This window comes from Tauraco erythrolophus, chromosome 25 (genome assembly GCF_009769465.1).
Source record: "Tauraco erythrolophus isolate bTauEry1 chromosome 25, bTauEry1.pri, whole genome shotgun sequence".
Taxonomy (NCBI): Eukaryota; Metazoa; Chordata; class Aves; order Musophagiformes; family Musophagidae; genus Tauraco; species Tauraco erythrolophus.
This window is the reverse complement of record NC_141489.1, coordinates 6,851,478-6,875,038: the sequence shown is the minus strand read 5'-3', so window position 1 is coordinate 6,875,038 and position 23,561 is coordinate 6,851,478. Positions and strand designations below refer to the sequence as shown.

Below are 23,561 nucleotides of genomic sequence, written 5' to 3'. Positions count from 1 at the left end.
AACCTTCCCCTAGTTATTTCATCTATTCCTACGCAGACTGACATAATTTTGTCCAATATGCCTGGGAGAGAACTTTCCATTTCTAGTACTGGACTCTACCCTAGCAACTCTCTTTCTCTAAACACCTATGCAAAAATAACCCCTAGAAAGGTACTGGAGAACTGTGAAAGGGATGTGCAGAGTCTTCTTCCTCCTTCCATCCCCATTACACCTCACATCTCCCTCATGATTTTCCATTCCACCTGCAGTCCCTGCTCTCCCTATGGAATCACTCCCAGCTTCCTGCAGAGTCACAACTCAAGTTTCCCCTCCCATCATTGACAGGACAACCTGTTGCCCCGATCCTCTGCAGCCTGAACCTTGTGTCTCACCAAAATACGCAAGTCCCACCAGGGCTGCCAGGAAAATCAGGATCATGTCACACTCTCCCATGCACAGCATGTCCAGGGTCCTCGCAGCAAGAGGGAGCTGAAGCTTGCAAGTTCACCACGTCTCCTCCCTCTGCCAGCCCAAAGCACCCGCCAAACCTCAGTACAGAGAGTGCAGCAAAACTCTCCCCTTGCTGCTGCAGACAGGTGGGCTTGGGACTCCACACTTCTGCCACGACGTCTCCATAGGGAGACCAAGTAAAGTTGTTAAAGTGCCCAGCCCAAAGAAAGACACCAAACTGTGACCCTTAATGTGTTCTGGGTTTGCAAGGGCTAAAGGGAGGTTCTTCTTTGGGCAATCAGGTCACAGCCAGACTTCTCCCAGCCCTGCCAGTCAGAAGGTGCTTAAGCATCCCCTCAGGCAGACATACCCTGGTGTAGAAGCGCTGCCTCTCAGTTCCAGGTCTCACTGTGAAAGGGGCCTGGGGCACCTGAAAGTTCCTGTAGGAGCCTGAAGGAAGAGACTAAGCAGTCTGCTGTCAGGTAATAGGAGGCTGCAGGCTGTTTTCCTGCTTTTTGTTCCTTCTGGAGATCATGACCAGCCCGACCAACCCTCAGCACGGGAGGAGGGTCCATGGGGAACTTCTGCCAACCAGTGCCCAGCCAGAGACAGGGGCCTGCACCCATCTCTCTCAGAGATGGAGAGAGGCAGCTTTGCAGCCACCCATGTGCTTCTTGGCCCTTATCTGAAAGGGGCAAGTAATGGCCATAAGCACCTAGATCCAGGTGTCTGACTTCCTCTCCCCACAGGGCTTTCTCTCCCTTCTCCCCAGACCACCGACGAGGTGCGTCAAGGGAAATGTCTGTGGGAACAGTACCTGCTGAAAATATCCCACAGAGAGTCAAATACATCGCTTCTCTCAGGCAGGAGGAAATCCAGCGTAACCCTCTTCCTCACAGGCATCTTCTCTCTATGGCTTCAGGTATCATAATCAGCCTCTTTGTCTGGAGATGACACCCTCCAGAAGGGTGAGAAGAGAGGATAATTTTATAAACTCCAGGGTGTTTCTGCATTCAAAGAGATCAGACTCCATACAGGATGCAGTGGAAAAGTATTTAGGGATTGCGCAACACGTAGTATGTATATGGGAAAAAGCAGGGTAGGGGAGAATCAGGGGAGTTTGGCCTGGACCAAGCATTGGATCACAGAAATAGATAGGGACGAGAGGAGTCGATCCCATGTGAACATAGGGCTGATCCATGTGCCCTCCTGGCTATGCTTGGTGCTCTACCTTTTTCATCCATCTGCCAGTCGTTCCCTGGAAATACAGTTATGAAATCCAGCTGGGACAGGGAGCAGAGCTGATCCTTCACTCTATACCTCCAAAGCCTCTGACCGTGGGCTGTGAACAGCTGTATCAGATCCTCGAACCACACAGAGTTCCCCAGGGTCTGGCTGGAGCCCACAGTCTCTTCCCAGATGCCTCCTGCCAGTTCTCACTCACCTCAGACCTAAGTTGCCCCTTCAGGCAACTTAGCAAATCTCTTTCTGACTCACTCTGCAAGCAGGAACCTGGCATCCCTTGAGGCTGTGGTCAGTATGTCCACCCCATGTCCACCCTGTATCCTGGGACTCAGGGCAAAAAGGTTCTGAATCCTGCCCAACAAGCTCATGGTCTCAACACTGAGCCAGTGTGAGCAGCACTTGGAGGTGCCTGTGACCTCGACATGCCCTTCTCTTGTGCGTATGGAGCTTGAACTCCTGACTCCATGGGATGACTTTGTAACACTAGCAGGAACATTCTGAAATATCTCTGAAAGCCTGTGGCTGCAGGATGCAGTTTTAGATTGTATATCTGAGCTCTAACCAAACAACAAAAGATGAACCACCCTCTGGTTGTTCATGTCTAAGTCAAGTTTGGCGTTAGCACCTTCGCACGGCAGTCCCTGTGTTTACGGAGCAGAGGAAAGCACCTGCTCAGGGTTCCCTTGGCCATCCGACGGCCCGTGTGAGCAGTGGCCGGTGGCTGCGGCAGGACCGAGGGCTCCCGGCTGCCCGTGGGCAGGAGGATGTCTGCTGCCCGCCTGCCCGTGCAGAGCAGAAAGGCGCTGCTCGTCGCCGGGAGCCAGCGGGGCCGGCGGCCGCGATCGCTCCTTGCCGGGCAGCGCCGGGCACCGCCACCGCTCCGCTCGCCATTGCTGCCCCGCCGCCGCCGCCGCCACCGTCGCGGGGGATTCCCGTCTGCGTGCCGGTGGGAGTGGGGGGCTGAGCGGCGGTGAGGGGCGGGAGAAGGTTCCTGCCCGGTGAAGGGCTCCGCAGCCGCCGAGGGGGGAACTCCCGGGGCTGCGGGGCCCCGTCGGTGCCGGTGCCGACGGCAGAAGCGGGGCCGGGGCCGGGCGGGGCCGGGCGGGGCGAGGCGGCCCCGGCGGGCGGAGCGGCAGCGCCCCCTGGCGGGCCCGGCCGGGGCTGTCCCCCCGCCCCCGACACAGCCGCCCGGCCCCGCCCGCCGCGGTTCGTGCCCGGCCGCAGCCCCGGCTCCTCTCCCCGTGTCTCCCAGCGCGCAGTAATACACCGCCGCGTCCCCGCGCCGGGGCCGGGCGAGCCACAGGGCGCTGGACCGGCGGTCTGGCAACACCGACAGCCGCCCCGGCGGCTCCGGCACCTCCTTGGACCCTTTGTGACCGAGCGCGAGGAATGCGGGGCCTCGGCCCGGGAGCTGCCGGTATCAGTGGATGACCTCACTGCTCTGTATGTTGGGGTGTGAGCAGTTGATGCTGATGCCGGTGCCCTCGGCGGTCTCTGCCGACGGCTCCTGCTGCACCTGGGCTCTGCCCGCAGCCACTGCCGAGAAAGGAGAAGGAAAGGCCAAAGATCACCAAAGATCACCCAGCTCTGATGGCTCCTTTCCCAGATAAATCGTTAGGAAGAGTGACAGTGAGACAGAGCTGGAATGGAATGAATGGAGACATGGCCATCAACAGGGGTGGAGGGTGATCCCGGTGTGAGTGTGTGGAGCAAGGGGTAAAGGCTGGGAAGGAAACTGAAATTGATTCGTGCAGAGAACGAACGTCAGGTGCATGGATTGATGGAGGGAGGGAGGGAGGGAGGGAGGGAGAGGAGAGAGGATTGTCTGGTGTGTTATAGTGAGGGATGGAAGAAAGGAAAGGCGGACGGGAGAGGGCAGAAAGGAAAACGACAGGGAAGAGTTTGCAGAGGCTCCCCCGGGGAATACCCTGGCACGGCCCCGGCCCCACGCAGCCCCCGCCACCCCCGCCAGCCCCGCGCACCCAGCAGCACCGCGGCCAGCCCCGCCAGCCCCGCGCCCCGGCACCGCCGCATCCCGCCGCTCCGCCGCCCGCGCCTCGCTGCCCCCCGCCAGCCCCGGCTCTCTGCTCCGGCACCGCCGCCTCCTCTCCGCCGCCTCCTCTCCTCTCCGCCGCCGCCAGCTCCGCCCCGGGGCTGAGCCCTGCGCCGGCGCCGCTCGGGGCTCGCCCGGGCTCCCGCTGCTCAGCGGCTCTGCACGGGCACCACTTGCTCGCCCGGCAAATGCCCTCGGCCCGGCCCGCAGCAAGAAGCAGCCTGCACAGCGCCAGCTGCACACGGGACAGCTGCAGGGCCTTGGCCCAGGACATGGAGCCGCTTCCCAGAGCCGGCTCCGAGCTCGGGGGCTGCCAACAGCAGCCGCTCCTTTCCTGCCCACGGGAGGGAGGAGGCTGAGAGCCGCCCTTCAGCTGCCCCTCTGCGCTCCCAGCACCGGGCCGGGAAGTTGGCTTCAGGCCAAGGCAGCGGGAGGACACGTGTCCGTGGGCGAGCAGGGCTCAGGGAGGGCAGGGCAAGGTGGCAGTTACACAGTCAGAATGGAGGTGAGAAGGGACCTCCAGAGGTCATCCTTATCCATCCACCACTCAGAACAGATCCCATTGCACCAGGTTTGTCAAGACCACTTTCAGTCCAGCCTTGAACACAACATCCCTGGGAAACCTGTTCCAGTTCTTATTTCTTTTAGCCTATTGCTTAGTCTGATTTCTCCGTTTCCCAATTGCTTATCCCTTGCCACATCTCCTATTGCTGATCACTTCCAGTGTCTTGCACCATCTTCCCTGCCTCCTCTTATTAAGTAGTTGCAGAAAGCCAGAAGGTCTTCCCTGAGCCATCTCTTCTCCAAGATGGGTACGCCCAGTTCTCTCAGCTTCTTCTTCACATGTCCTGTTTGACAGTGCCCTAACCTCCTTGGTTGTCTTTGCTGGACTCGCTTCAGTGTGTCAAGAGATTTCTTGGACCAGGAAGCCCCAACCTGGATGTGGTCTCAAATAAGACTGAGGCAATGGAACACTATGCAGGCTGAATAACCCCACCTCTCTCAGCTGTTCTTCATGGGACAAGTGGTCCAACCCTCTGAACATTTTCTTGGCCCTCCTCTGGACCTGCTCTCACAGATTCTACAGACTTTTCCCACAGTCAGTGGAGAGGCAGCAGCTCACACGTAGGAATATCCCATCCCAAAGCAGATGTGCATGGGAAATGAGATGAATCATCTTTCTGGAGACACTGATCCTGCAATTGACCAGCCATGGCCTCTCAACTCCCCAGCAAGCACAAGCTCACAGCAGGGCCTGCATACCTGGTCACATGTGCAGGGCTTGCTTCATCATGCCAACAGAAGTGAACCCACAGACTGACCCACCAGAGCCTACAAGCACCTCCACCCCGTGGCTAAACCCCATATCCATGTCCATGGTACTGAGGGACAGACAGAGAGCGTGGGAAGGGCTTTTGTGTGGGTGAATGGGCTCAAGCCGGGCACGTTACAATCATCAGCTGCACTTCCCGCTCGCACTCTGCACAGATTCATCTTCCCTCAGCCATACTTAATCCTTGGACACTCACATGAAGATGATGACTCTGTCAAGTCCAACATCTGTGGAGTGATCCTGGACAAGGTAGTCAGCCTTTGTTTGGCTGTCTTGAGTCTTCTCAATTAATTCTAGGTGATTAGAGGTCTAGATTTTTGTGCGTGTACATGTTTGTGTGTGTGTGTTGTCTAAGCCAGCTCTTTAGTCTGTTTTGAGTGTCCTTTCCTGGACTCTTCCAGCATGTGAGATGAGTCCTCTGCCCATGCTGATGTGTTTTGCACCAGAAATGCTCGGGCCTCTCATCCTGTAACACAAAACATGTCTTCACTGGGGAATGTGCCTGACATAAAGCAGGAAAGGAAAAGGCAGCAATTCAGGAAGCCAAAACACAGCCCATGGTGTTGGCTGGGATGTTTTGCATTCAAGAGGAGCTTGTCAGAAAATCATCACCTCTCCAAGGGATGCCTCTGGCAGCCTGGGGCAGTAGAGGTCCATGATAAAAGCCAGCCCAGGTCCTCACTCTCTCATCCACTTCTCGTGCCTCCTTCTCCTTGGGAGTCAGGTGAGTCTGAAGCCCCTTCTTCTTCTCTGCTTTCTCTAAAAGGAGCTCTCACTTCAATGGACCTCTCAACTGACACTGGCTTTGTGCTGTGGCAGATCTTGGAGCTGCTTGTCACAGCAGAGGGAAATAGGGAGAAGGTTAGGCATGGAGGGAAGCTGGGACTGTATTGAGGTGGCTTCTGGGTTCAGGGGCTCAGCAGAAGCCACATAGGAGCTGGTGAATGTTTTTGGGCCCTGACAGGATGAGGCCAAGAAGCCCTGATTCATCTCTGCACAGCCTTTACCTCCAGGCCCTGCATGTTCTTAGACTCTCTCCCGGTGTGGTGACAGGCTGCTCCTACTGCATCTCCATGTTTTGCTTCCTCCTTGCCCTCTCTCCCAGGTGCACCTCCAGACCCAAGACATGTCCTGCTATGACCAGTGCCGTCCCTGCCAGCCCTGTGGCCCCACCCCCCTGGCCAACAGCTGCAATGAGCCCTGCGTCAGGCAGTGCCAGAACTCCACCGTTGTCATCCAGCCCTCTCCTGTAGTGGTGACCCTGCCTGGCCCCATCCTCAGCTCCTTCCCGCAGAACACCGCTGTGGGTTCCTCCACCTCTGCTGCTGTTGGCAGCATCCTCAGCCGTGATGGAGTGCCCATCAACTCTGGGTCGCTTGATCTCTCCTGCATTGCCAGCTGCTACTGTGGCAGCAGATGCCGACCCTGCTAAAGATGCTGACAACGGCTTTGAACAAGGACCCTCAGGAACTCCGAACATGGTGCTGGATAAAGGATCAAACCTCCTGCCAGTGTTTTAGGAGATGCTGACCATCTCTGGCTTGCCCTGCAAGGGCAGACTGGAAGGGGTCAGCCTGTGCTCTCTGACAACATGGCCAATATCTGCCTTTCTTATATCCCACTCACCCTTTTTCTTGCTTTTCTTTATGGTCTTGTGCTCCCTTCCAAGCGTGCTGTGAGGACCCAGAAATCATCCTGGAGTGACCTGTTAGCGTGTCTGCTTTTGTGGGGCAGCTTGACAGGAAAAGGATAAAGATGCTTGGCTGTTACTGGTCTTCCTCACACTAGGAACCTCCACTTGGAGTGACCTCATTTCCTTCCTTAAACTCTTTAAAAATATGTTGCAACCTGACCTGTGTCCCTTAGATGGTCTTTCCATCTGCATGCTGACTACTGATGAAGAAAGTGATTGCTTTAGAGAGGAAATAGGTGGGGACACAGGGATACACTTCATCACTCCTGGAGGCATTGGACTCACTCACACAGCAATGAGTCCTCTTTCAGGCACTGCCTCTTGAAGCTGAAGAAGACAACCCTAGTTACTCCACAGTCAATGGTTATCAGTCCTTGCCTTGCTGCCTGTCTGCTCAGAAATAGCTCCTTGGCCATGGAGCACATCATGTGAACAGGAATCCTGACAACTGCTGTTCTCCAGAGAGGAACTACAGGCATGTGGGAGGCTGCAAGGTGATTAGTAGTCCCATAAGCTCTTGGGGAAGAGTGGTCCTCTTGCTTTTGGTGGAGTTGTGCTGGGGAAAGAGGACCAGAAGACCATGTTCCCGAAGGATAGCAGGAATTGGGAATGGGTAAATAGCTTTGGGGATGGCTCACAGTCCCTACTCCACCTGCCCCTTCTCTCCATCAGCTGATCTAGAGCTATGGTCAGCACACCTGGGCACGGGCAGCAGGGACAGCTTCCCTGTGCAGCCCTATCACCCCTCAGCACAGCATCTGCAATGCCCACCTGTTTCCAACATGTGTAGGGCTGAGGTGTTTACAAGTTAGCGTTGGTGTCAGCTACAGCAGGCCACACACTGGAGTCCCCTGTCCCTGGGATTCCAACACCCCGTTAGCTGAAGGCAGGCCCAAGACACTGACTGGTGCCCAACCACACATGGATACTCTTTGGTACCTTGTCTTCCTGAGCAAGGAGCAGCTTTCTTCAGGCCCAGCAACTCTAAGCTCCCTCAAGTGCCACAACCCACCTCTGGTCTGGAAAGGTGCTGTGCGAGAGCAGATTCCCCCACAGATGTGGCAGTGAGAGTGGGATTTGATTCTACAAGCAGCAGGATCTGTGAGCTGTCCCTGAATGGCACAGGGCACACACCAACCCACCCATAAGGCACGCTTTGGGGTGCCTTCCCCCAGGCACCAAGCTCCTTCAGCATTCCTTCAGCCCAGCGGCTGAAGTGGCTCTTGTGCCCCGTGCAGAGCTGCTGCTTCCTGCACACAGACCGGGGTCTTCCCACATCTGCAGACTTTGAAACTCTGTGGTGTTGGGTTTTGCCCTCACACAGACCCCACACACTGCCAGCACCACAGGACCAGAGCTGATGACAGAGAGGTCCCTGCACAGGGTGGGGACTGGAGACACCCCTCCCCAGGCTGGTTTCTGTGGGAGGCAGTGCTGGATCAGGTGGTAACACAGGGACAAGGAGCGTCAGGACCAAGCCCACCTTGACCCAATGCAACCATGGGGGCCAGCTCTGGCTTGGCCCCTGGCCCAGGGTGTCGTAGTTTAGGCCGATTCGGCAACTAAACTCCACACAGCCGCTCTCTCACTCCTCCCCTCAATAAAGTGGAGAGGAGAAAAATGTAATAAAAGGACTGAGGGTTGAGACAAGAAGAGAGGGAGCATCCACCGACCATGGTCCCGGGCAAAACAGACTGGGCTTGGGAATAAAGTAATTCAATTTATTAACAGTTACCTGAAAGGATAAAAAGAAACATTAACAGTTACTTGAGAGGATAAAAAGAAACAAGGACAGATCTTAAAAACAACATATCACCCCCTTTCCTTTTCTTCCTGGCTCTACCTCCTCCCCCGGTGGCGCAGGGGGACAGGGAATGGGGGAGTGCAGGTCAGTTCATCCATGTTGTTACTGTTGCTCCTTTTCTTAAAGGAGGAGGAGTCCTTACACCCTTTTCCCTTGCTCCAGTGGATTCCGTACTCATGAGGAAAATCCACAAACTTCTCCAGAGTGAGTCCTACCCGCAGGATGCAATCCTTCCCCATCAGATTGCTCCAGCGTGGGCTTTACCACAGTCTCAGATTCTTAGGGAGTTGTTGCCACTCACTCTGGTGTGCATCGTCACACATACTCTAGGTGCGTCTCTACCTTGTCATGCATCCCATGCTCCATGACCGTCCTCAGGCTCAGGCGTTTCTTCTCCAATATGGGCTTCTCCACGGGCTGTGAGTGGGTCTCTGCTCCACCGAGTCTGTCCTGACTGCAGGGGAGTCGCCTGCCATCTCACCACCAGTTGCAGGGGAAACTCAGCTCTGGCACACCTTGTCCTGTTCCATCTTCACTGACCTGGTGTCTCTGTGGCCGTTTCTCTCAGATCTTAGTCCTCTCTGGGTGAACTCGGCCCAGCGGGCACCCCGGGAGTGGGGCACTCCCCAAGTTCCCCAAGCAGCGCCGCTGCAGCCATCCTCAGCGGGTAGCTCCGGCCTGGCGCGGGCAGTCCCAGGCCGGGAGCCGGGAGCAGGAGCAGCACCCTCCACCCTTCTCTCCTCACTCCCCGGCAAAGCACCTTTTCCTGTTTCTTTGTCCCAACTTAAATAGGACAATTCGCAGAGGCGCTGATTGGCTCAACCCCGAGGGGGATGGAAGTCCGATCTGGTGGCCAGAATCAGCTCTGACCTGGTTCCAAAACCAGGGAAGTCACAGGGAGCAAATTCTCTCTCCTGCCACCAGAACCCCTTTACATCAAACCCATAACACAGGGTCTCCATGAACCCCTTTACATCAAACCCATAACACAGGGTCTCCATGAGAGCTCAGACCTTGCACAAGCTGACTCAGTTCTGCCCGATATATGCCTGTGACGGGCCTTGGCTACTGTTTTCTTCCTGGCCTGGCCAGGTTCCTAGGTAGTCCGTGGCAGTCACTGGAGGAAGCCTTCATGCAGATCTCTCCTGAGTCTGGTCTTGGCCTGGGCCCCAGCCCCGGCCCTGATCCTGGCACTGAGACTTCCTACAGGTCTGTGGCCTAGATTATGGGAACAATCAATAGATGCTTCTGGGGTAGACTTATGGGAGATGGTCTGAGGCTGCCCACCTCTTGTTATTTCTCAGCAGAGCCCTACACCAGGGAAACATTTCTCGTCACTTACCCCAGGAACTGGCTCTCTGGGGCCCATGGTTCCCCAAAACCAATGAGCGTGGTGGTGAATACACAGCCTCATAACCAGCCTGGAGAGCACTGGCTAGTGATTTTCTTATCACATCAGAACTATGCAGAGTGTTTTGGCTCATGTGGTTACCCTCCAAACTGTTCTCTCCTGAAATCATCATGACCTTTTTAAAACACAAGTCTATGGATATTGCTTTCCAGAGGAAGCAACTGCAGCACCCTCCCTCCGTGGCCTGTGGACACCACTGCATCTTTTTCCTACATCACCTTAACGAGGGATTACCTTTTGAACAGATTTTAATAACGCATTTTAACAATCCAGTACAAAATGATCAGCTGCTGATGTGTTTTCTAAAATGACTCCATGACCACAGCTCCTTAAAATGTGTTTCAGAAGACCCAGGCCAGCATCTCTCATAACAATTTTCATAAATTTATTCTGTAAATTAAACTTATAACCCAACTGTAAGGCTAAGTGTATGCTCTTGAAGCTCAGTCCACTCCAATCCAACCCAACAGGATTTTTTATATAGACATTACTGACAGCAACGTTGAAAGTTTGTACCAATATAACTCATTCATGGCAGTGTCGGAGATTGCACTAAATGACCTTTCAAAGGTCCATTCCGACCTAAATCACCCTATGATTCCACGATGCTATGAATACTTTTGTTTCAACAGTAAACTTTACATGGTGTGCCATTAAGTTTTAGGGATCTTCCTCTTCCTAAGTGGTGTGTCTGATGCTTCTTGATCATCCTCAGTCACTTCTTGCTGTTCCCAGAGACCACAGTTGTGGTATGATCCATGACGGAAGACTGAATGTTCATCGCAGTCATGACTTTCATAAAACATTGCAGTTTTTAGATCTTCTCAGATGCGCCACAAGTGTGGAGGACACATAGGACTAAATGAAGGAGGATGGACCCCCTTAGTGCCATCTCCTTTGTATACAAAACTTTGCTGGTTTTTCCAAGAAGAAATATGCTTGTGCTGCCCTAGTTGATCCAGGAGCACTTGCACATTCTTCCAATAATGTAGATGTGCACTTTCAAGCACTTTCTGAACAACAAGGCTGGAGTCTTCAAGAGTCTCCTGGGACTGTTCCACCTCTGTCTTGTTTTCTCCCGGAAAAGTAGAAACTCTTTTCCCCCATTCCTGATGGCTCTACTCCTCGTGTGCCAAGGGCTTTTGAAGAGCGGCAGTACAACCCTTACCTTTCTCATAGGTCTCCAAACGTGTTTTCTGGAGAATGTTCCTCTGAAATGAGAGGATATGAGTCCTCATGTCTTTCCCACGTAATGACAGCACCTGTAGCTGCTCCAGCTAATTTGCAGGTACCAGATACGTTTTTTCCACATAGTCCATCTCTTGCTTTGCCAAAATCCCTGTCAATAAGCTGAAGAGAAAACCTTAATTCCTCCACAAATTTGTTAAAAGGATATTTCCAGAGCACATCCTGATACAGTGGTTGCCAGCAAGTGCCATCCCAGAGAATATTCTCAGGCATAACAGTCAGCAAGCGGTTGGCATTTGCCAGTCGGTGAGCAGTTGCAAGTGAGCTGGCTGTGCTGCATCAGAGCAGGTGAAAGGGAGATAGACAGGATTTCCTCTGGCAGCTTGAAGAGCCCCAGACCCAACTGCAGTGGAGAAGCAGGCAGTGTCTTCCCCTAGTATTAAGGTAAGTGAAACCTCTGGGCCAGGTGAAGGGAAGGGAAGAGTAGAAGGAGAAGAAAGGAAAGACTATTTAAGAATCCAATAAATAGAACAGCACAGAACAGAAAAGAACAGAAGAGAATATTTTCAGTTTGAACCTCCCCTGATGCAGTTTTCCACCATTCCCACGTGGGAAATGGGAAAGTCACTTCCCCGCAAATGGGAAGTCAAAGTTCCTGCATTCGAGGTACTCTGACTCAGAGAACTGAGCCCTGCGTCGGTGCCGCTCGGGGCTTGCCCGGGCTCCCGCTGCTCAGCGGCTCTGCACGGGCACCACTTGCTCGCCCGGCAAATGCCCTCGGCCCGGCCCGCAGCAAGAAGCAGCCTGCACAGCGCCAGCTGCACACGGGACAGCTGCAGGGCCTTGGCCCAGGACATGGAGCCGCTTCCCAGAGCCGGCTCCGAGCTCGGGGGCTGCCAACAGCAGCCGCTCCTTTCCTGCCCACGGGAGGAATTGGCCTAGATTGTGGAAACAATCCATAGATGACTTCCAAATGGGAAGTCACTGTTCCTGCGCTCCTGGTACTCTGACTCAGAGAACTGGGTAGCCAAGGTCTTTCAGCGTTCTTAAAGACTGAAGTAAAAAAAAGCCTTGAATGCCTCTCCTACTTCTTCATCCCTCTTAGCCATGTGATCATCTTCAATAAGTATCCGTCTAAAATTTTCCTTGGATGTCCACGTGCCATTAACATACTTTAAAAAGTCTTTCTTGTTGTCTGACACAACACTGGCCATGTTCAATTCAAACGGAGCTTTGAACTTTTGTGTCTTCTCCCTGCATAGGCGAACTACAGCTCTGTAATCTTCCTGCAAAGCCTGACCTTCATTCTGGAGATGGTACAATTTCTTTTTCCTCTTGAGTTCCATGAGGTCTTCTGCCCCCCATGCTGCCTGCTCCTGTGCTTTTGAAAGGTGGTACTTGAAAACTGACCACCTCTTGTAGACTTCTAAAAACAGAGTCTCAGGGGACAATCTCAGGGTGAAAGCTGGTGAAGTCTAATACGAAGCAGAAGGCTCCTGCACCACGTAAGGGCTTTCAACTACCAAAGAGGTTCACAACCTTCAATGTTAAAGAGGAGCCACATGTGTCTTGAAGCCTTGGTTTTTTGAACAAGATCAAGAAAACAGGGCTTAAGCGGGCTCACCTCTAGCAGTTGCATGTAGGCAAGAAAGTGGCCACAAGGAACCATTGCGGAGAAGTCCTCAAAAGCCTTTCTAGGAAATCACCATGCTGGGCTGCCTCGCTCAAGCACCTGTACACTAATGCACGCAGTATGGAGAATAAACACGATCCCGTTGAGATCACGGAGACAGAGTGGGATGGCTTCTGTGACTGATATGTTGGAAGGGAGGGATAGAGGCTGTTTGAGAAGGACAGACTGCGAAGATGAGTAGGGGGACTTTCCCTTCCTGTGAGAGAGCAGTTGGAGTGCGTGGAGCTCTGCCTAGGGATGGCTGATGTGCCTATTGAGAGCTTGTGGGTAAGCATTAAAGAGATCCCAGGTAAGGGTGACATTGTAGTGAGTGTCTACTATAGGCTGCCTGGCCAGGAAGGACCAGCAGATGAGAATCTCTACAGGCAGATAGGAGCAGCCTCACATTCACAGGTCCCGGTTCTCATGAGGAACTTCAACAATGGTGATATCTGGTAGAGGAACAAGACAGGAGAACATAAGCCAGTCAGGAGTTATTTGGGATGCATGGATGACAACTTCATCACCTAAGTGACAGAGATTAAACTAAGACAGGTTTTCTGCTGGAACTCAAACATACCAAGAAGAATAGTCATCTTGTGGATGGGAGGATTAAAGGCAGCCTGAGCTGCAGTGACCATGAAATGGTGGAGGTGAGGATCCCAAGGGGAGCAAGAAGGATAAATAGCAAGCTCACAACATGGACCTTTAGGTTAGCAGACTTTGGTGTCTCTAAAGATCTGCTCAGAAAGGTTTCTGTGGGATAAAGCACTGGAGGCAACAGGCGCCTTAGAAATCTGGTGAACAGTCAAGGACCACCTCCTCCAAGCTCAAGAGCAGTCCATGCCAATGAGCAGAAAGTCAGGCAAGCATGCCAGGAGGCCTGCAGAGATGAACAAGGAGCTCCTGGCAAAACCAAACCACAAGAAGGAAGCGTACAGAAGGTGGCAGCAAGGACGGGTAACCTGGGAGGAACACACAGGCACTGTCCAAGCATGCAGGGGTGAAGTTCGGAAAGCCAAAGCCCAACTGGAACTGAATCTGGTCAGGCATGTCAAAGGCAAGAAGAAGGGCTTCTGTAAGGACACAGAGGACAAAAGGAAGGCTAGGGGAAATGTGGTGCCACTGCTGAAAGAGTGGGCCTTCTCTGATGCTGCACAGCCTGGTTACACAGGACGTGGAGAGGCTGAGGTGCTGAATGCCTTCTTTACCTCAGCCTTTACAAGCAAGATCAATCTTGAGGAATCCTACGTCCCTGAGAGCAGCAGCAAGGGAGATGTATCCTTGGTGGAAGAGGGAAAGTTCAGGGAATACTTAAGCAAACTGGAGGCTTCCCTTAGTATTGTTACATCTTGTAGGCAATGGTAATTCTGTTTTTTTGGAAGTCAGATATTTTCTTCTGATCAGCTGTGTGCCATGCCAAGAAGTGATTTTTTTCCTTTCACATATTGTGCTGTCCACCCCATAATACCCCAATAGCAGAAGAGGGCCCACATAACTTTGATTTTCAGCAGCAATGCAAAAATGGGGGAAATAACCTTTGCAGCCCTCCATACCCACAGCTTGGGGAAGGCTGCTCAGTTTCACGGGTAAAAGACTTAAAGAGTCAATGAAACCCCACAGTGCAGCCCACCTGCACCCTGCAAGTTGCCACTGGAATGAGGTGGGAGGGATGGAAAGAGAAAGACATGGCAAGTCCTCACGCAAGAAAGCCCTCAGGTGACCAGCCAAGGATTGCAGGGCTGGGAGCAGCTGGGCCCCTTCCTGTCAGTGCAGCCACTGGCAACCCCACCAGTGTGCCCCAGGACAGCATCACTCACCTGCGCTGCAGCCATGCGGCACTTGAGCTGAGTCTCCTGCCAGCACTGTCACATTCTTGCCCCAGAAATCCTGGAGCCTCTCAATCCCAACACTCAGAAGAAGCTTCCATGGGGGAAGGGTATGGCATAAACCAGGAAATGAAAAGGCGGCATTAGGAAAACAAGCACTCAGCCCGTGTCATTAGCTGGGATGTTTTCCGTTCATTATGAGCATCTTAGATAATTGTCCCTTCTGTAGAAGCTACCTCTGGGCCTGGGGCAGGTTGGGGCCACTATAAAAGCCAGCCCAACCCCTCGTTCTCTCATGCACTTCTCTCGCTTCCACCTTGGGAACCAGGTGAGTCTGAAGCCCTTTCCCCATGTGGCTTTCTGCTCATGCAGATGTGCACTCCTCCGTCCTATGATGGGTCATGGTGAAGGTCTTCCTCAGAGAATGTCAGGAAATGGCTGAGGGAGCTTTTCTTCTTAAGAGACAGGCAGCAGTCTCTTTGGGCCTGATGATGCTCTGCATTTCCTTGCAAAGAGTATGTGGAACTTGGCTGAGGTTGTCCTCTGAAAAGTTTGGCAGCAGCCTCTTGGGCCTGGGTGATGCTTGCAGCACTGTGTCTGGTAACCGTTTTGCCTCTCTGCACAGTTTCTAACTCATGGCTCAGCAGGTGCCTTTGACATGTTTGTGGTGGAGTGACAGACTCCTGGTAGACTGCTGCTCACATGTTCCTGTGCTCTGCTTCCTCCCTGTCCTCTTTCCCAGGTGCCTCTGCAGCCCAGGGACATGTCCTGCTACAACCAGTGCCTGCCATGCCAACCCTGCGGCCCAACCCCGCTGGCCAACAGCTGCAACGAGCCCTGTGTCAGGCAGTGCCAGAACTCCACCGTTGTCATTGAGCCTCCTGCTGTAGTGGTGGCCCTGCCCGGCCCCATCCTCAGCTCCTTCCCGCAGAACACTGTTGTGGGCTCCTCCACCTCTGCTGCTGTTGGCAGCATCCTCAGCTGTGATGGAGTGCCCATCACCTCTGGGTCGCTTGACCTCTCCTGCATTGCCAGCCGCTACTGTGGCAGAAGGTGCCCCCCCTGCTAAAGCCACCGATGACAGCCTGGACAAGGACCCTCAGCAACCTAGAAGCTGATGCTGGACTGAAGTCAGAGTTCCTGGCCATCACTTTCAGAGAGGCTTAGAATCCTTTGCTGCCCATCCAAAGGAGGACAGCTGGGGCCCTCTGAAAACATGGCCAAAGTTTAACTCCTCAGCCTTGCACTCTCTCCAATCTCTTTCTTGTCCTCTGTTCTTCTGGGCCAAAAACCCTCAATGCCGACATGGGGCATCTACTGGCCCCTCTACCTCTGTATGGCAGACCTGAGGGATCTCCAGAGTGACCAATGGGAGCAGATTTTTGGCAGCTGCTGTTGCTCCCCCTGCTCTGGCCTCTTTCTCTACAAGTGAACTTGTTTCCCGCCTCAGAGTCATTAAAGTTTTCTGCATCACAGCCTCTGCCTCCACGGAAACTTTTTCTTGGTGGACATTGTCTTATAGTGCCAAGGGAGAAAGATATTGCCTTTGGTGACTTAGTGTAAGGTGGGGGTACAACCAGAAGAGGAAGGGGAGGGTGAGAGAGTAGAGAAGGGGTCCCTTTCAGTTACTGTCTCACAGGGCTGAGGAAGACCTACTCAGCACCTCCCCAGACAGTGAACATCAGGCCATGTATTCCAGCATCTCTGCTCAGATACCGTCCTTTGGCTTCAGAGGATGTCCTGCAAATGGGGAGGTCATCCACTGCTTTCCCTTAGAGAGGAGCCCACTAGTGCTGGAGGTTCTGGGAGGTCAGCATGTCAGAGCTTGTGAAGAAGAGAATTGCTCCTGCTTTGGAGAGCTATGTGCTAGGTAAAGCAACTCATTCAGAAGATGGCCCCAAATGATGCAACAGTGACAATGGAGTGAGAAAAAGCCTTCAAAACTGCCTCAGATCTTCTTCTCCTCATCCTCCCACTTGTCCCCAGAATGAGGGAATGCCAATTACCTCCCACAGGGATACCCGCAAAGGAGAGCTGTGCTCTCACCCAGGTCTCCAGTCCCCACTCTCTTGATGCCCTAAGTCTCCAGGGAACAACCTGGAGTGTCTGGCCCTCCTGTGGCAGCTCTGGGTCACCTCCAGCAGGGTGAGGGACAATGACAAATCCTGTAAGAAGTTTCACCCTTCTTCCCATTCCTGTTCTGTTCAGAATGCTCGAAGGTCCAGGAAGGGAAGGGAAAAGAAAGCCCTGGCATTGCGGACACGCAAGTGGAATGACTGCATGACATGGGCCAGCCAGGAGAGGGACACACAAAGAGAGTGAGTGGCATGAGACAGCTTTCATGTCCCTGCATCAACTTTGAATACTCCTGTGCCTTTGGGTGGCCAGGTCCCCAAATGTGTGCTGTCGAGATAGAGAAGAGTTTCTGCAATGACATATCTGTGAAACACTGGGACCACACAGATCAGCAGAGAGAAGCACAGACACGTGGACAGCTGGCAAGAGAGAAGGAAGACAAGGGGTCTAAAATGATCAGGAGAGGAGCTGTTCCTTCTTGCTCTCATCTTTTCTGGCCAGAGAGCTGGCCAGTGGTGTCCTGGTTCTCAGAGTGTGGGGAGAGGCTGTGCTGCCTCCTGAGCATGTGCATCTGTCTGTGCCGGTGGGCGTGTTTGTGGCGGTGTGTTTGCATTCGTATGTTCATTTTCAAATGCACATGTGAGAGTGAGTGTTTGCCAGTGCGCGTGTGAACATGTGGCTTTTCTTTGTGTGTCCGTGTGTGTCTTTTTGTACGGGAGGACGGAGCTCCTGGCCATTCTCTTTCAGAGAGACTGAACATCTCTGGTTCTTTGCAAAGTAAGGCTGGAAGGGATCAGCCTGAAAGCACGGCCCATGTCTGCCTTTGTGTCCTTCTGCTCTCTCTTTTCCCTCTCCTCTGCTTGTTGGCTTCTGATCCCCTGTGGTCTACCCAGGCCAGCCCAGGGGGAGCACCTGCTGGACCTCTCCCTCCTCAGTGCAAGCCAAGGGATGTCCTGCAGGAACCTTGCTATAGCCAAAGGGCACCAAATCCTGTTTGACCCTGGTGCTCGCTTCACAGTGGCACTGCACTTGGAGTGACTTTGTCTTCGTCCTTTGTGGCCTGAAATTCTGCTGCATCCCAGCCTCTTTCTTGGTGTTGTCCTTCCCTCTGTGAACACAATCCCAAGCACTCAGTGAGCAAGGTGTCAGTGTAGGGTGACCAAAACAGAGGCAAAAGGGGATTCTTCACTGTTCACAGGGTATGGGAAGTGTGGGACACAGTGCTGTGGGCCCTTTTAAGGCACTGTTTCTGGGAAATGAAGAAGACTTCTCCAGAGCCAGTGGCCTGCCTTGCTTTGTGTCTCCCTAGAAGTGCCTTCTTGAGCATGTTTTGTGGTTGAGGAAGCCTGATCAGGGGAAGCCTGATCAGTGGTGTTCTCAAGCGAGCAGCCTAGAGACTGCAGCAGGCCATTGTGGGGCTCTCAGCCTCCTCTCAGTGACGGATCTTCCTCCCAGTCTGCACTGAGCTCTGCTGGGAGGCATCTGAGCAGAAGATGACCTTGAAGGCTAGCACAATTGCTGTGCAGAGGAGAGAGGGAAGCAGGAGAAAGGCCCAGCCAGAAGACAGGCTTGGGCTGCTGCCTGAGTGTCCCAAGGGTGGCCAGAAGCTTTCCAAATTACTGCTTTTATCCACAGAGGGGTTGGAGACATCTTCCTGCTGTGGAAGGGTACCTACTGCAGTGCTGCAGGAAAATGCTGGTCTTGCTGAAGTGCCTCTGTCCAAGGCCTTGCTCAAGGGTTTGTTTAGCAGCAGAGACTTGACCTGTTCTTTGATGCTGCCAGCAACTAAGCACCACGAAGCCATGGGATGAGGAATAGAAAATATAACAAAGGGCTCGGCTTGTTGGTCAAAATAGGTACAGGGACAGATTGACGTACGGAAACAGACTCCACAACTCGCAAAGTTGCACAGTAGGTATGTTTATTGCAGCGCTGGGTGCACGGGGGATCACTCCACCACAAACGCGCACACCGTATGGCAAAACAAGAACCAATTTATGATGCAAAGGCAGACATGACTCATCACCGGATCATAAAATGGTCGTTAACAGTTCCCATTATCTTATCTGCTCCTTCTAAGGTCCTTACCCACAGACAATAGGGTTCCAGTAACAAACCCTGTTACCTTGATGGCTTTAGATGGCTACTTATCGATAGGATTCTTGCTCCTGACCGAGCTTCTGTATTTTGCTAAACTATTTGCTGTGTTGCAATGCTCGGCTAAGTGTTATTCTCCATATCGGGCTGATGCCTACCCTTGTCAGCTGTGCTCTCTTTCTTAGTGGTGTTTGAGAGAATCCCTGGGACAGCCCACTGAGGCTGTAGAAAGAGCCTGAGCCTGGATCTGTCTTCAGGCAGCCATCACTGCTTTTCAGTTCTGCTTAGGAATGATGTTGGGTTTGGGGGATAACTGTGTCTGTGGCATGCCGAAGCCCTCTGCAGCCCTGAAGGGCAACCAAAAGCAGGACCTGAAATGTCCAAGGGACTCTAGACACAGCAGAGTGAAGAATATTGAGGGTTAAGGTTTTCTATCAACGCTGCCTAGAGCCCTCTGAGATAAACAGGGGCATGCAAAGCCTCCAGAAGGGATGACAGAGCAGACTCACATCACTAGGTAGAGGCATGCCCATACTGGAACAGCAGTAGGAAAACAACCAAGTACCCTGGGCTTTCGCAGGTGAAACTGATGATGTTTCATGAGCAGCAGATTCCACTTCATAGGGTGGGATCCAGCTGGAAGGTCAGCACCCTCCAGCTGAGCTTCCACATGCAGTGCTGGGGTGGGATTGCCTGAGAACAGGTCCCCAGAAACATTCCTGTTGCCCATGGCAGGAAACAAGACTACTGAGATGTGATGATCAGCTGTTGGACAGAGAAACCAGCATGGACTCAGGGACATAGGGGTTCCTTCTACTGAGCACTGGTGATTTCCCTGAGAAGAAGAAGAGATGGGAGAAAGACTGGGACCACTCTCTGGCAGTAGATAAATGCAGGAAAGGGTTTGAACAAAGAATCTTGTTCAGTATCTGACTGGTGGGTCTTTTTTACTTTCTGATGTGCAGATGCAGGAAAAAGAAGGGCTCTTCCCTCCTTGGGCTACTATGGCCACATAGTAAAACCATAGGAACAGTTGTGCCTCATACCACAAGCCTTATTCTCCAGCTGTGGCCATCACTGGAGGCACAGGGAAAGGGACCAAGAAGACAAGCTGACAGGTTACTAGCCCTGAGCACTCACTCCAGTGTACCAGCTATTTTAAGCAGAGGGCATTTTACAAGCCTGGTTTGGCTTGTTTATGGTGTAGCCTCCAGTGGATCTGCCCCAAGTCAGGTGTCTTGGACTCTTTTCATCATCAAAGTCCCTGGGTCTAGAGGCAGCTGTAACAGTCACGCTGGCATGTGCTTCACAGCAGCACAGGCTGGGCAGGCAGAGGCCCAGCCTCACCACAGCGCCCAGGTGTTGCTGCTGGGCAGGCTGAGCTCAGGGCTACATGCAAGCAGTGGCAGGGAGGGAACTGCTCCTCAGAGCAGCCCCCATGTTTCTGAGCAGTGCTGCAAGCTGTGGGCACCAGTGTGGGCTCAGTGCACAGAAATAGGCAGCGCTGTCCTGGAGCTCAGCATCCCGCACATGCAGCACCACCTGGGAGTCCTCTGCAGACAGCACGGAGGAGAATCTCCCTGAATCCTCGCGAGCTCTGGACTTGCTCACCCACAGCAGCATGTGAGGGGACTGGTTTGGGAGCTGCTGGTACCAGAAAATGTAGGAATTGGAATAGCTGGTGGAGAAATTGCAGTGCAGAGTTGCACTGTGTCCCACCTGAATGGTCATTTCTGCTGGGAACTGGAGCACAGAGTCCTTCTGGGCATGACCTGTGAAGCCAGAAAGAGCTTTCAGCTTTGCTTGCCTGTGTACTTGCCCGTTTATCACTTCATCATCTTACTCAATGTCCCCACTTTCCACCTCACTTTTCCCAGCCTCTGAAAGGCTGAACTACTTGTCCCTGGACACCTCTTTCCCAGGATCTTACCCCTCCTCACCCCTCAGATTATCCTCCTTTTCAGCCATGCTCACTGGAATTTCCATCCATAGATTCTCTCCATATCTGCCTCTGAGTTATGTTAACAGCTGATCTCTCCTTCAGCAGCCGAAGACATGAGCTGTTCCTCTCCCACCTCTGACCATATCTTTTTGCTGTAAAAATTCCTCTGTATGATACATCACATCTTCTGCTCTTACCCTCTCCTTGTATGGCATTTTAGGTTTTCTTGCACTGAGTTAGCCGTCTATGTTTGTCCTCCAAGATTTATGACCATCCCTACAGCGACTGGCAGCATTGTAATCAACGCATCTAGGAGAGAAGCTCTTACCTGCCTCATCACTCCATTCCCTAACATCTTTCCCTCTTTAGGCTTCATCTCTATTAGCAGCACACTCAGGAATGCTCAGAACCTGCATATTTAAGGTGAGGTTTTGTTCCTCCTTTGATTCCCATTACTCTTGACATCTCCCAGCTTACTTGACATACCCATCTGCAGCTCCTGCTCTTCCAGATCCTCCAGGGAGTCAGGACTCACAGCTCCTCCCTTCCACCACCAGCTGCAAAACCCCTTGCCTCATTCTCCCCAGTCTGAAAGTCACATCTCACCAAAGTCAGCCAGTACCACCAGGGCTGCCAGCAAAATCAGGACCATGTTGCGCTCTCTGTTCACAGGGTGCCCAGGGACCTGCCAGCATGAGGAAGCTGATACTTGCAACTTCACCTCTCCTGCCTCTGCCAGATCAAAGAGGCCTCCAAAGCACAGCCCAGAGGGTGGAGCCAAACTCTCTCCCTGCTGCTCCTTATAGGCCTCTCTGGGTCTGTTCCCCAACCTCTAACACAAGGCTCTCTAGAGAAGTGTTGAACTCGTGCTTTAAGTTCTGTCCATCAGAGGGACCGGCAGCCATTGCAAACTTCTCCTGACATCAACCACCCACCTAGCTGCCACAACAGTCCCCTGCTGAGGCAGGGAAGGTGTCTGTGCCTTTCCTCTCTGCCTCAGAAGCCTGTGAACATGGACTGTCACAGCTGTGTCAGCTCCTACAGCCACCCAGGCCTCCCTGGGCACTGGGCTTTGCTCAGCACCCCATGCCCACAGGCCTCCTTCTATGTCTCAGCCACCTCAGATTTGTTTCCCTGGAGGGCGACTTGGCAGATCTCTTTGTGGCTTACCCTGAGTTCTGAATTTGAGGCTCAGATGAGTCTTTCAGCAAGTGCCCAGCAAAAGTGTCTGTCCTGATACTCCCTTCAACACCAGTGTCTCTCAATGTGAAGTTAAGGGGAGTCCTGTGCAACAAGCTCTATGTCCCGAACACCAGCCACTGGGTGTCTGTGACCATCAGTGTCTCCTTCTCCTGTTGGTGCCAAGGTAGAACTGCTGGCTCTACAGGATGCCTTTCCAAGGGCACCAGAATCATCTGGGAATTGGAGGGGAGAGTGGAGAATTCTATTTGCAATCGTGTATCTGAGCCTATTTACAAAGTTACCAGCAAGAAACAACTTCTGGTTGTGGTTTCCGGAGCCGCCGAGGGGGGAACTCCCGGGGCTGCGGGGCCCCGTCGGTGCCGGTGCCGACGGCAGAAGCGGGGCCGGGGCCGGGCGGGGCCGGGCGGGGCGAGGCGGCCCCGGCGGGCGGAGCGGCAGCGCCCCCTGGCGGGCCCGGCCGGGGCTGCCCCCCCGCCCCCGACACAGCCGCCCGGCCCCGCCCGCCGCGGTTCGTGCCCGGCCGCAGCCCCGGCTCCTCTCCCCGTGTCTCCCAGCGCGCAGTAATACACCGCCGCGTCCCCGCGCCGGGGCCGGGCGAGCCACAGGGCGCTGGACCGGCGGTCTGGCAACACCGACAGCCGCCCCGGCGGCTCCGGCACCTCCTTGGACCCTTTACTGCTGCTCACGAGGAATGCGGGGTCTCGGCCCGGGAGCTGCCGGTACCAGTGGATGAAGTCGGTTGACTGTATGTTGGGGTGTGAGCAGTTGATGCTGATGCCGGTGCCCTCGGTGGTCTCTGCCGACGGCTCCTGCTGCACCTGGGCTCTGCCCGCAGCCACTGCAGGGAACAAAAACAAGAAAAAATAATCTCAAAACCTTCTTTCTGCCCAGCCCTGCCTGCTCTTTCCCCAACAAATGCCGCAAAAGCAGTAAGGAACAAGTAGAGATGATGAGGAGAAGAGTTTCCAGAGGATCGCAACATATGAGATGCTTGTTACAAGTTGGTGGAGAGATGAATTAATGAATGATAGGTGGAAAGGTGGAGTCATGGAAGAAAAAAATAGACAAAGAAAAGAAAGTGAGTAGTAAGGGTGAAGGAATGAATGTACGAGTTATACGGAAAGACACAGAGGGAAGGAAAGAACCAAGGAGGATTGGACAGAGACTAGAGCGAGGAGCTTGAAGATGCAATGTGGGATGGTAGCAGAGGGACGGATAGAGGGCATGATGGTTGGAGGCAAAGATCTGTGAAGAAGCCACAGGGGACGGCAGCCTCGAGGGGTCTGCGGGCGCCGTCCCATGGCCCAGCCCCGGCCCCACGCAGCCCCCGCCACCCCCGCCAGCCCCGCGCACCCAGCAGCACCGCGGCCAGCCCCGCCAGCCCCGCGCCCCGGCACCGCCGCATCCCGCCGCTCCGCCGCCCGCGCCTCGCTGCCCCCCGCCAGCCCCGGCTCTCTGCTCCGGCACCGCCGCCTCCTCTCCGCCGCCTCCTCTCCTCTCCGCCGCCGCCAGCTCCGCCCCGGGGCTGAGCCCTGCGCCGGCGCCGCTCGGGGCTCGCCCGGGCTCCCGCTGCTCAGCGGCTCTGC

General features: G+C 53.8%; 3 protein-coding genes across 3 annotated transcripts; 2 read left to right on the top strand and 1 right to left on the bottom strand.

Moving 5' to 3' along the window:
• The first annotated feature begins 5,675 nt into the window (after positions 1-5,675).
• LOC147527021 (feather keratin Cos1-1/Cos1-3/Cos2-1-like) lies at positions 5,676-6,492 on the top strand. Its single transcript, XM_086626623.1, has 2 exons — positions 5,676-5,784; positions 6,166-6,492. Exons 1-2 carry the CDS (start codon positions 5,716-5,718, stop codon positions 6,490-6,492), a joined length of 396 nt encoding a protein of 131 aa, XP_086482749.1. The 5' UTR covers positions 5,676-5,715.
• An 8,460-nt stretch (positions 6,493-14,952) lies between these two features.
• LOC147527020 (feather keratin Cos2-3-like) lies at positions 14,953-15,726 on the top strand. The gene is made up of 2 exons (XM_086626587.1): positions 14,953-14,985; positions 15,400-15,726. Exons 1-2 carry the CDS (start codon positions 14,953-14,955, stop codon positions 15,724-15,726), a joined length of 360 nt encoding a protein of 119 aa, XP_086482713.1.
• A 6,344-nt stretch (positions 15,727-22,070) lies between these two features.
• LOC147527019 (uncharacterized) lies at positions 22,071-23,380 on the bottom strand. The gene is made up of 3 exons (XM_086626345.1): positions 23,329-23,380; positions 22,257-22,813; positions 22,071-22,187 (listed from the first exon to the last, which is right to left on the bottom strand). Exons 1-3 carry the CDS (start codon positions 23,378-23,380, stop codon positions 22,071-22,073), a joined length of 726 nt encoding a protein of 241 aa, XP_086482471.1.
• Between the last annotated feature and the right edge of the window lie 181 nt (positions 23,381-23,561).

Bases quoted from the DNA above. Each gene is read 5' to 3' on its own strand.
- LOC147527021 (XM_086626623.1), top strand. From the start codon at position 5,716: ATGATAAAAGCCAGCCCAGGTCCTCACTCTCTCATCCACTTCTCGTGC. The intron at 5,785-6,165 runs GTGAGTCTGAAG...CCTCTCTCCCAG, and splicing joins TCCTTCTCCTTGGGAGTCAG to GTGCACCTCCAGACCCAAGA.
- LOC147527020 (XM_086626587.1), top strand. From the start codon at position 14,953: ATGCACTTCTCTCGCTTCCACCTTGGGAACCAG. The intron at 14,986-15,399 runs GTGAGTCTGAAG...CCTCTTTCCCAG, and splicing joins GCTTCCACCTTGGGAACCAG to GTGCCTCTGCAGCCCAGGGA.
- LOC147527019 (XM_086626345.1), bottom strand. From the start codon at position 23,380: ATGCGGCGGTGCCGGGGCGCGGGGCTGGCGGGGCTGGCCGCGGTGCTG. The intron at 22,814-23,328 runs GTGCGCGGGGCT...TGTTCCCTGCAG, and splicing joins GCTGGCCGCGGTGCTGCTGG to TGGCTGCGGGCAGAGCCCAG. The intron at 22,188-22,256 runs GTAACTTTGTAA...TCCAATTCCCAG, and splicing joins CCAGAAGTTGTTTCTTGCTG to ATGATTCTGGTGCCCTTGGA.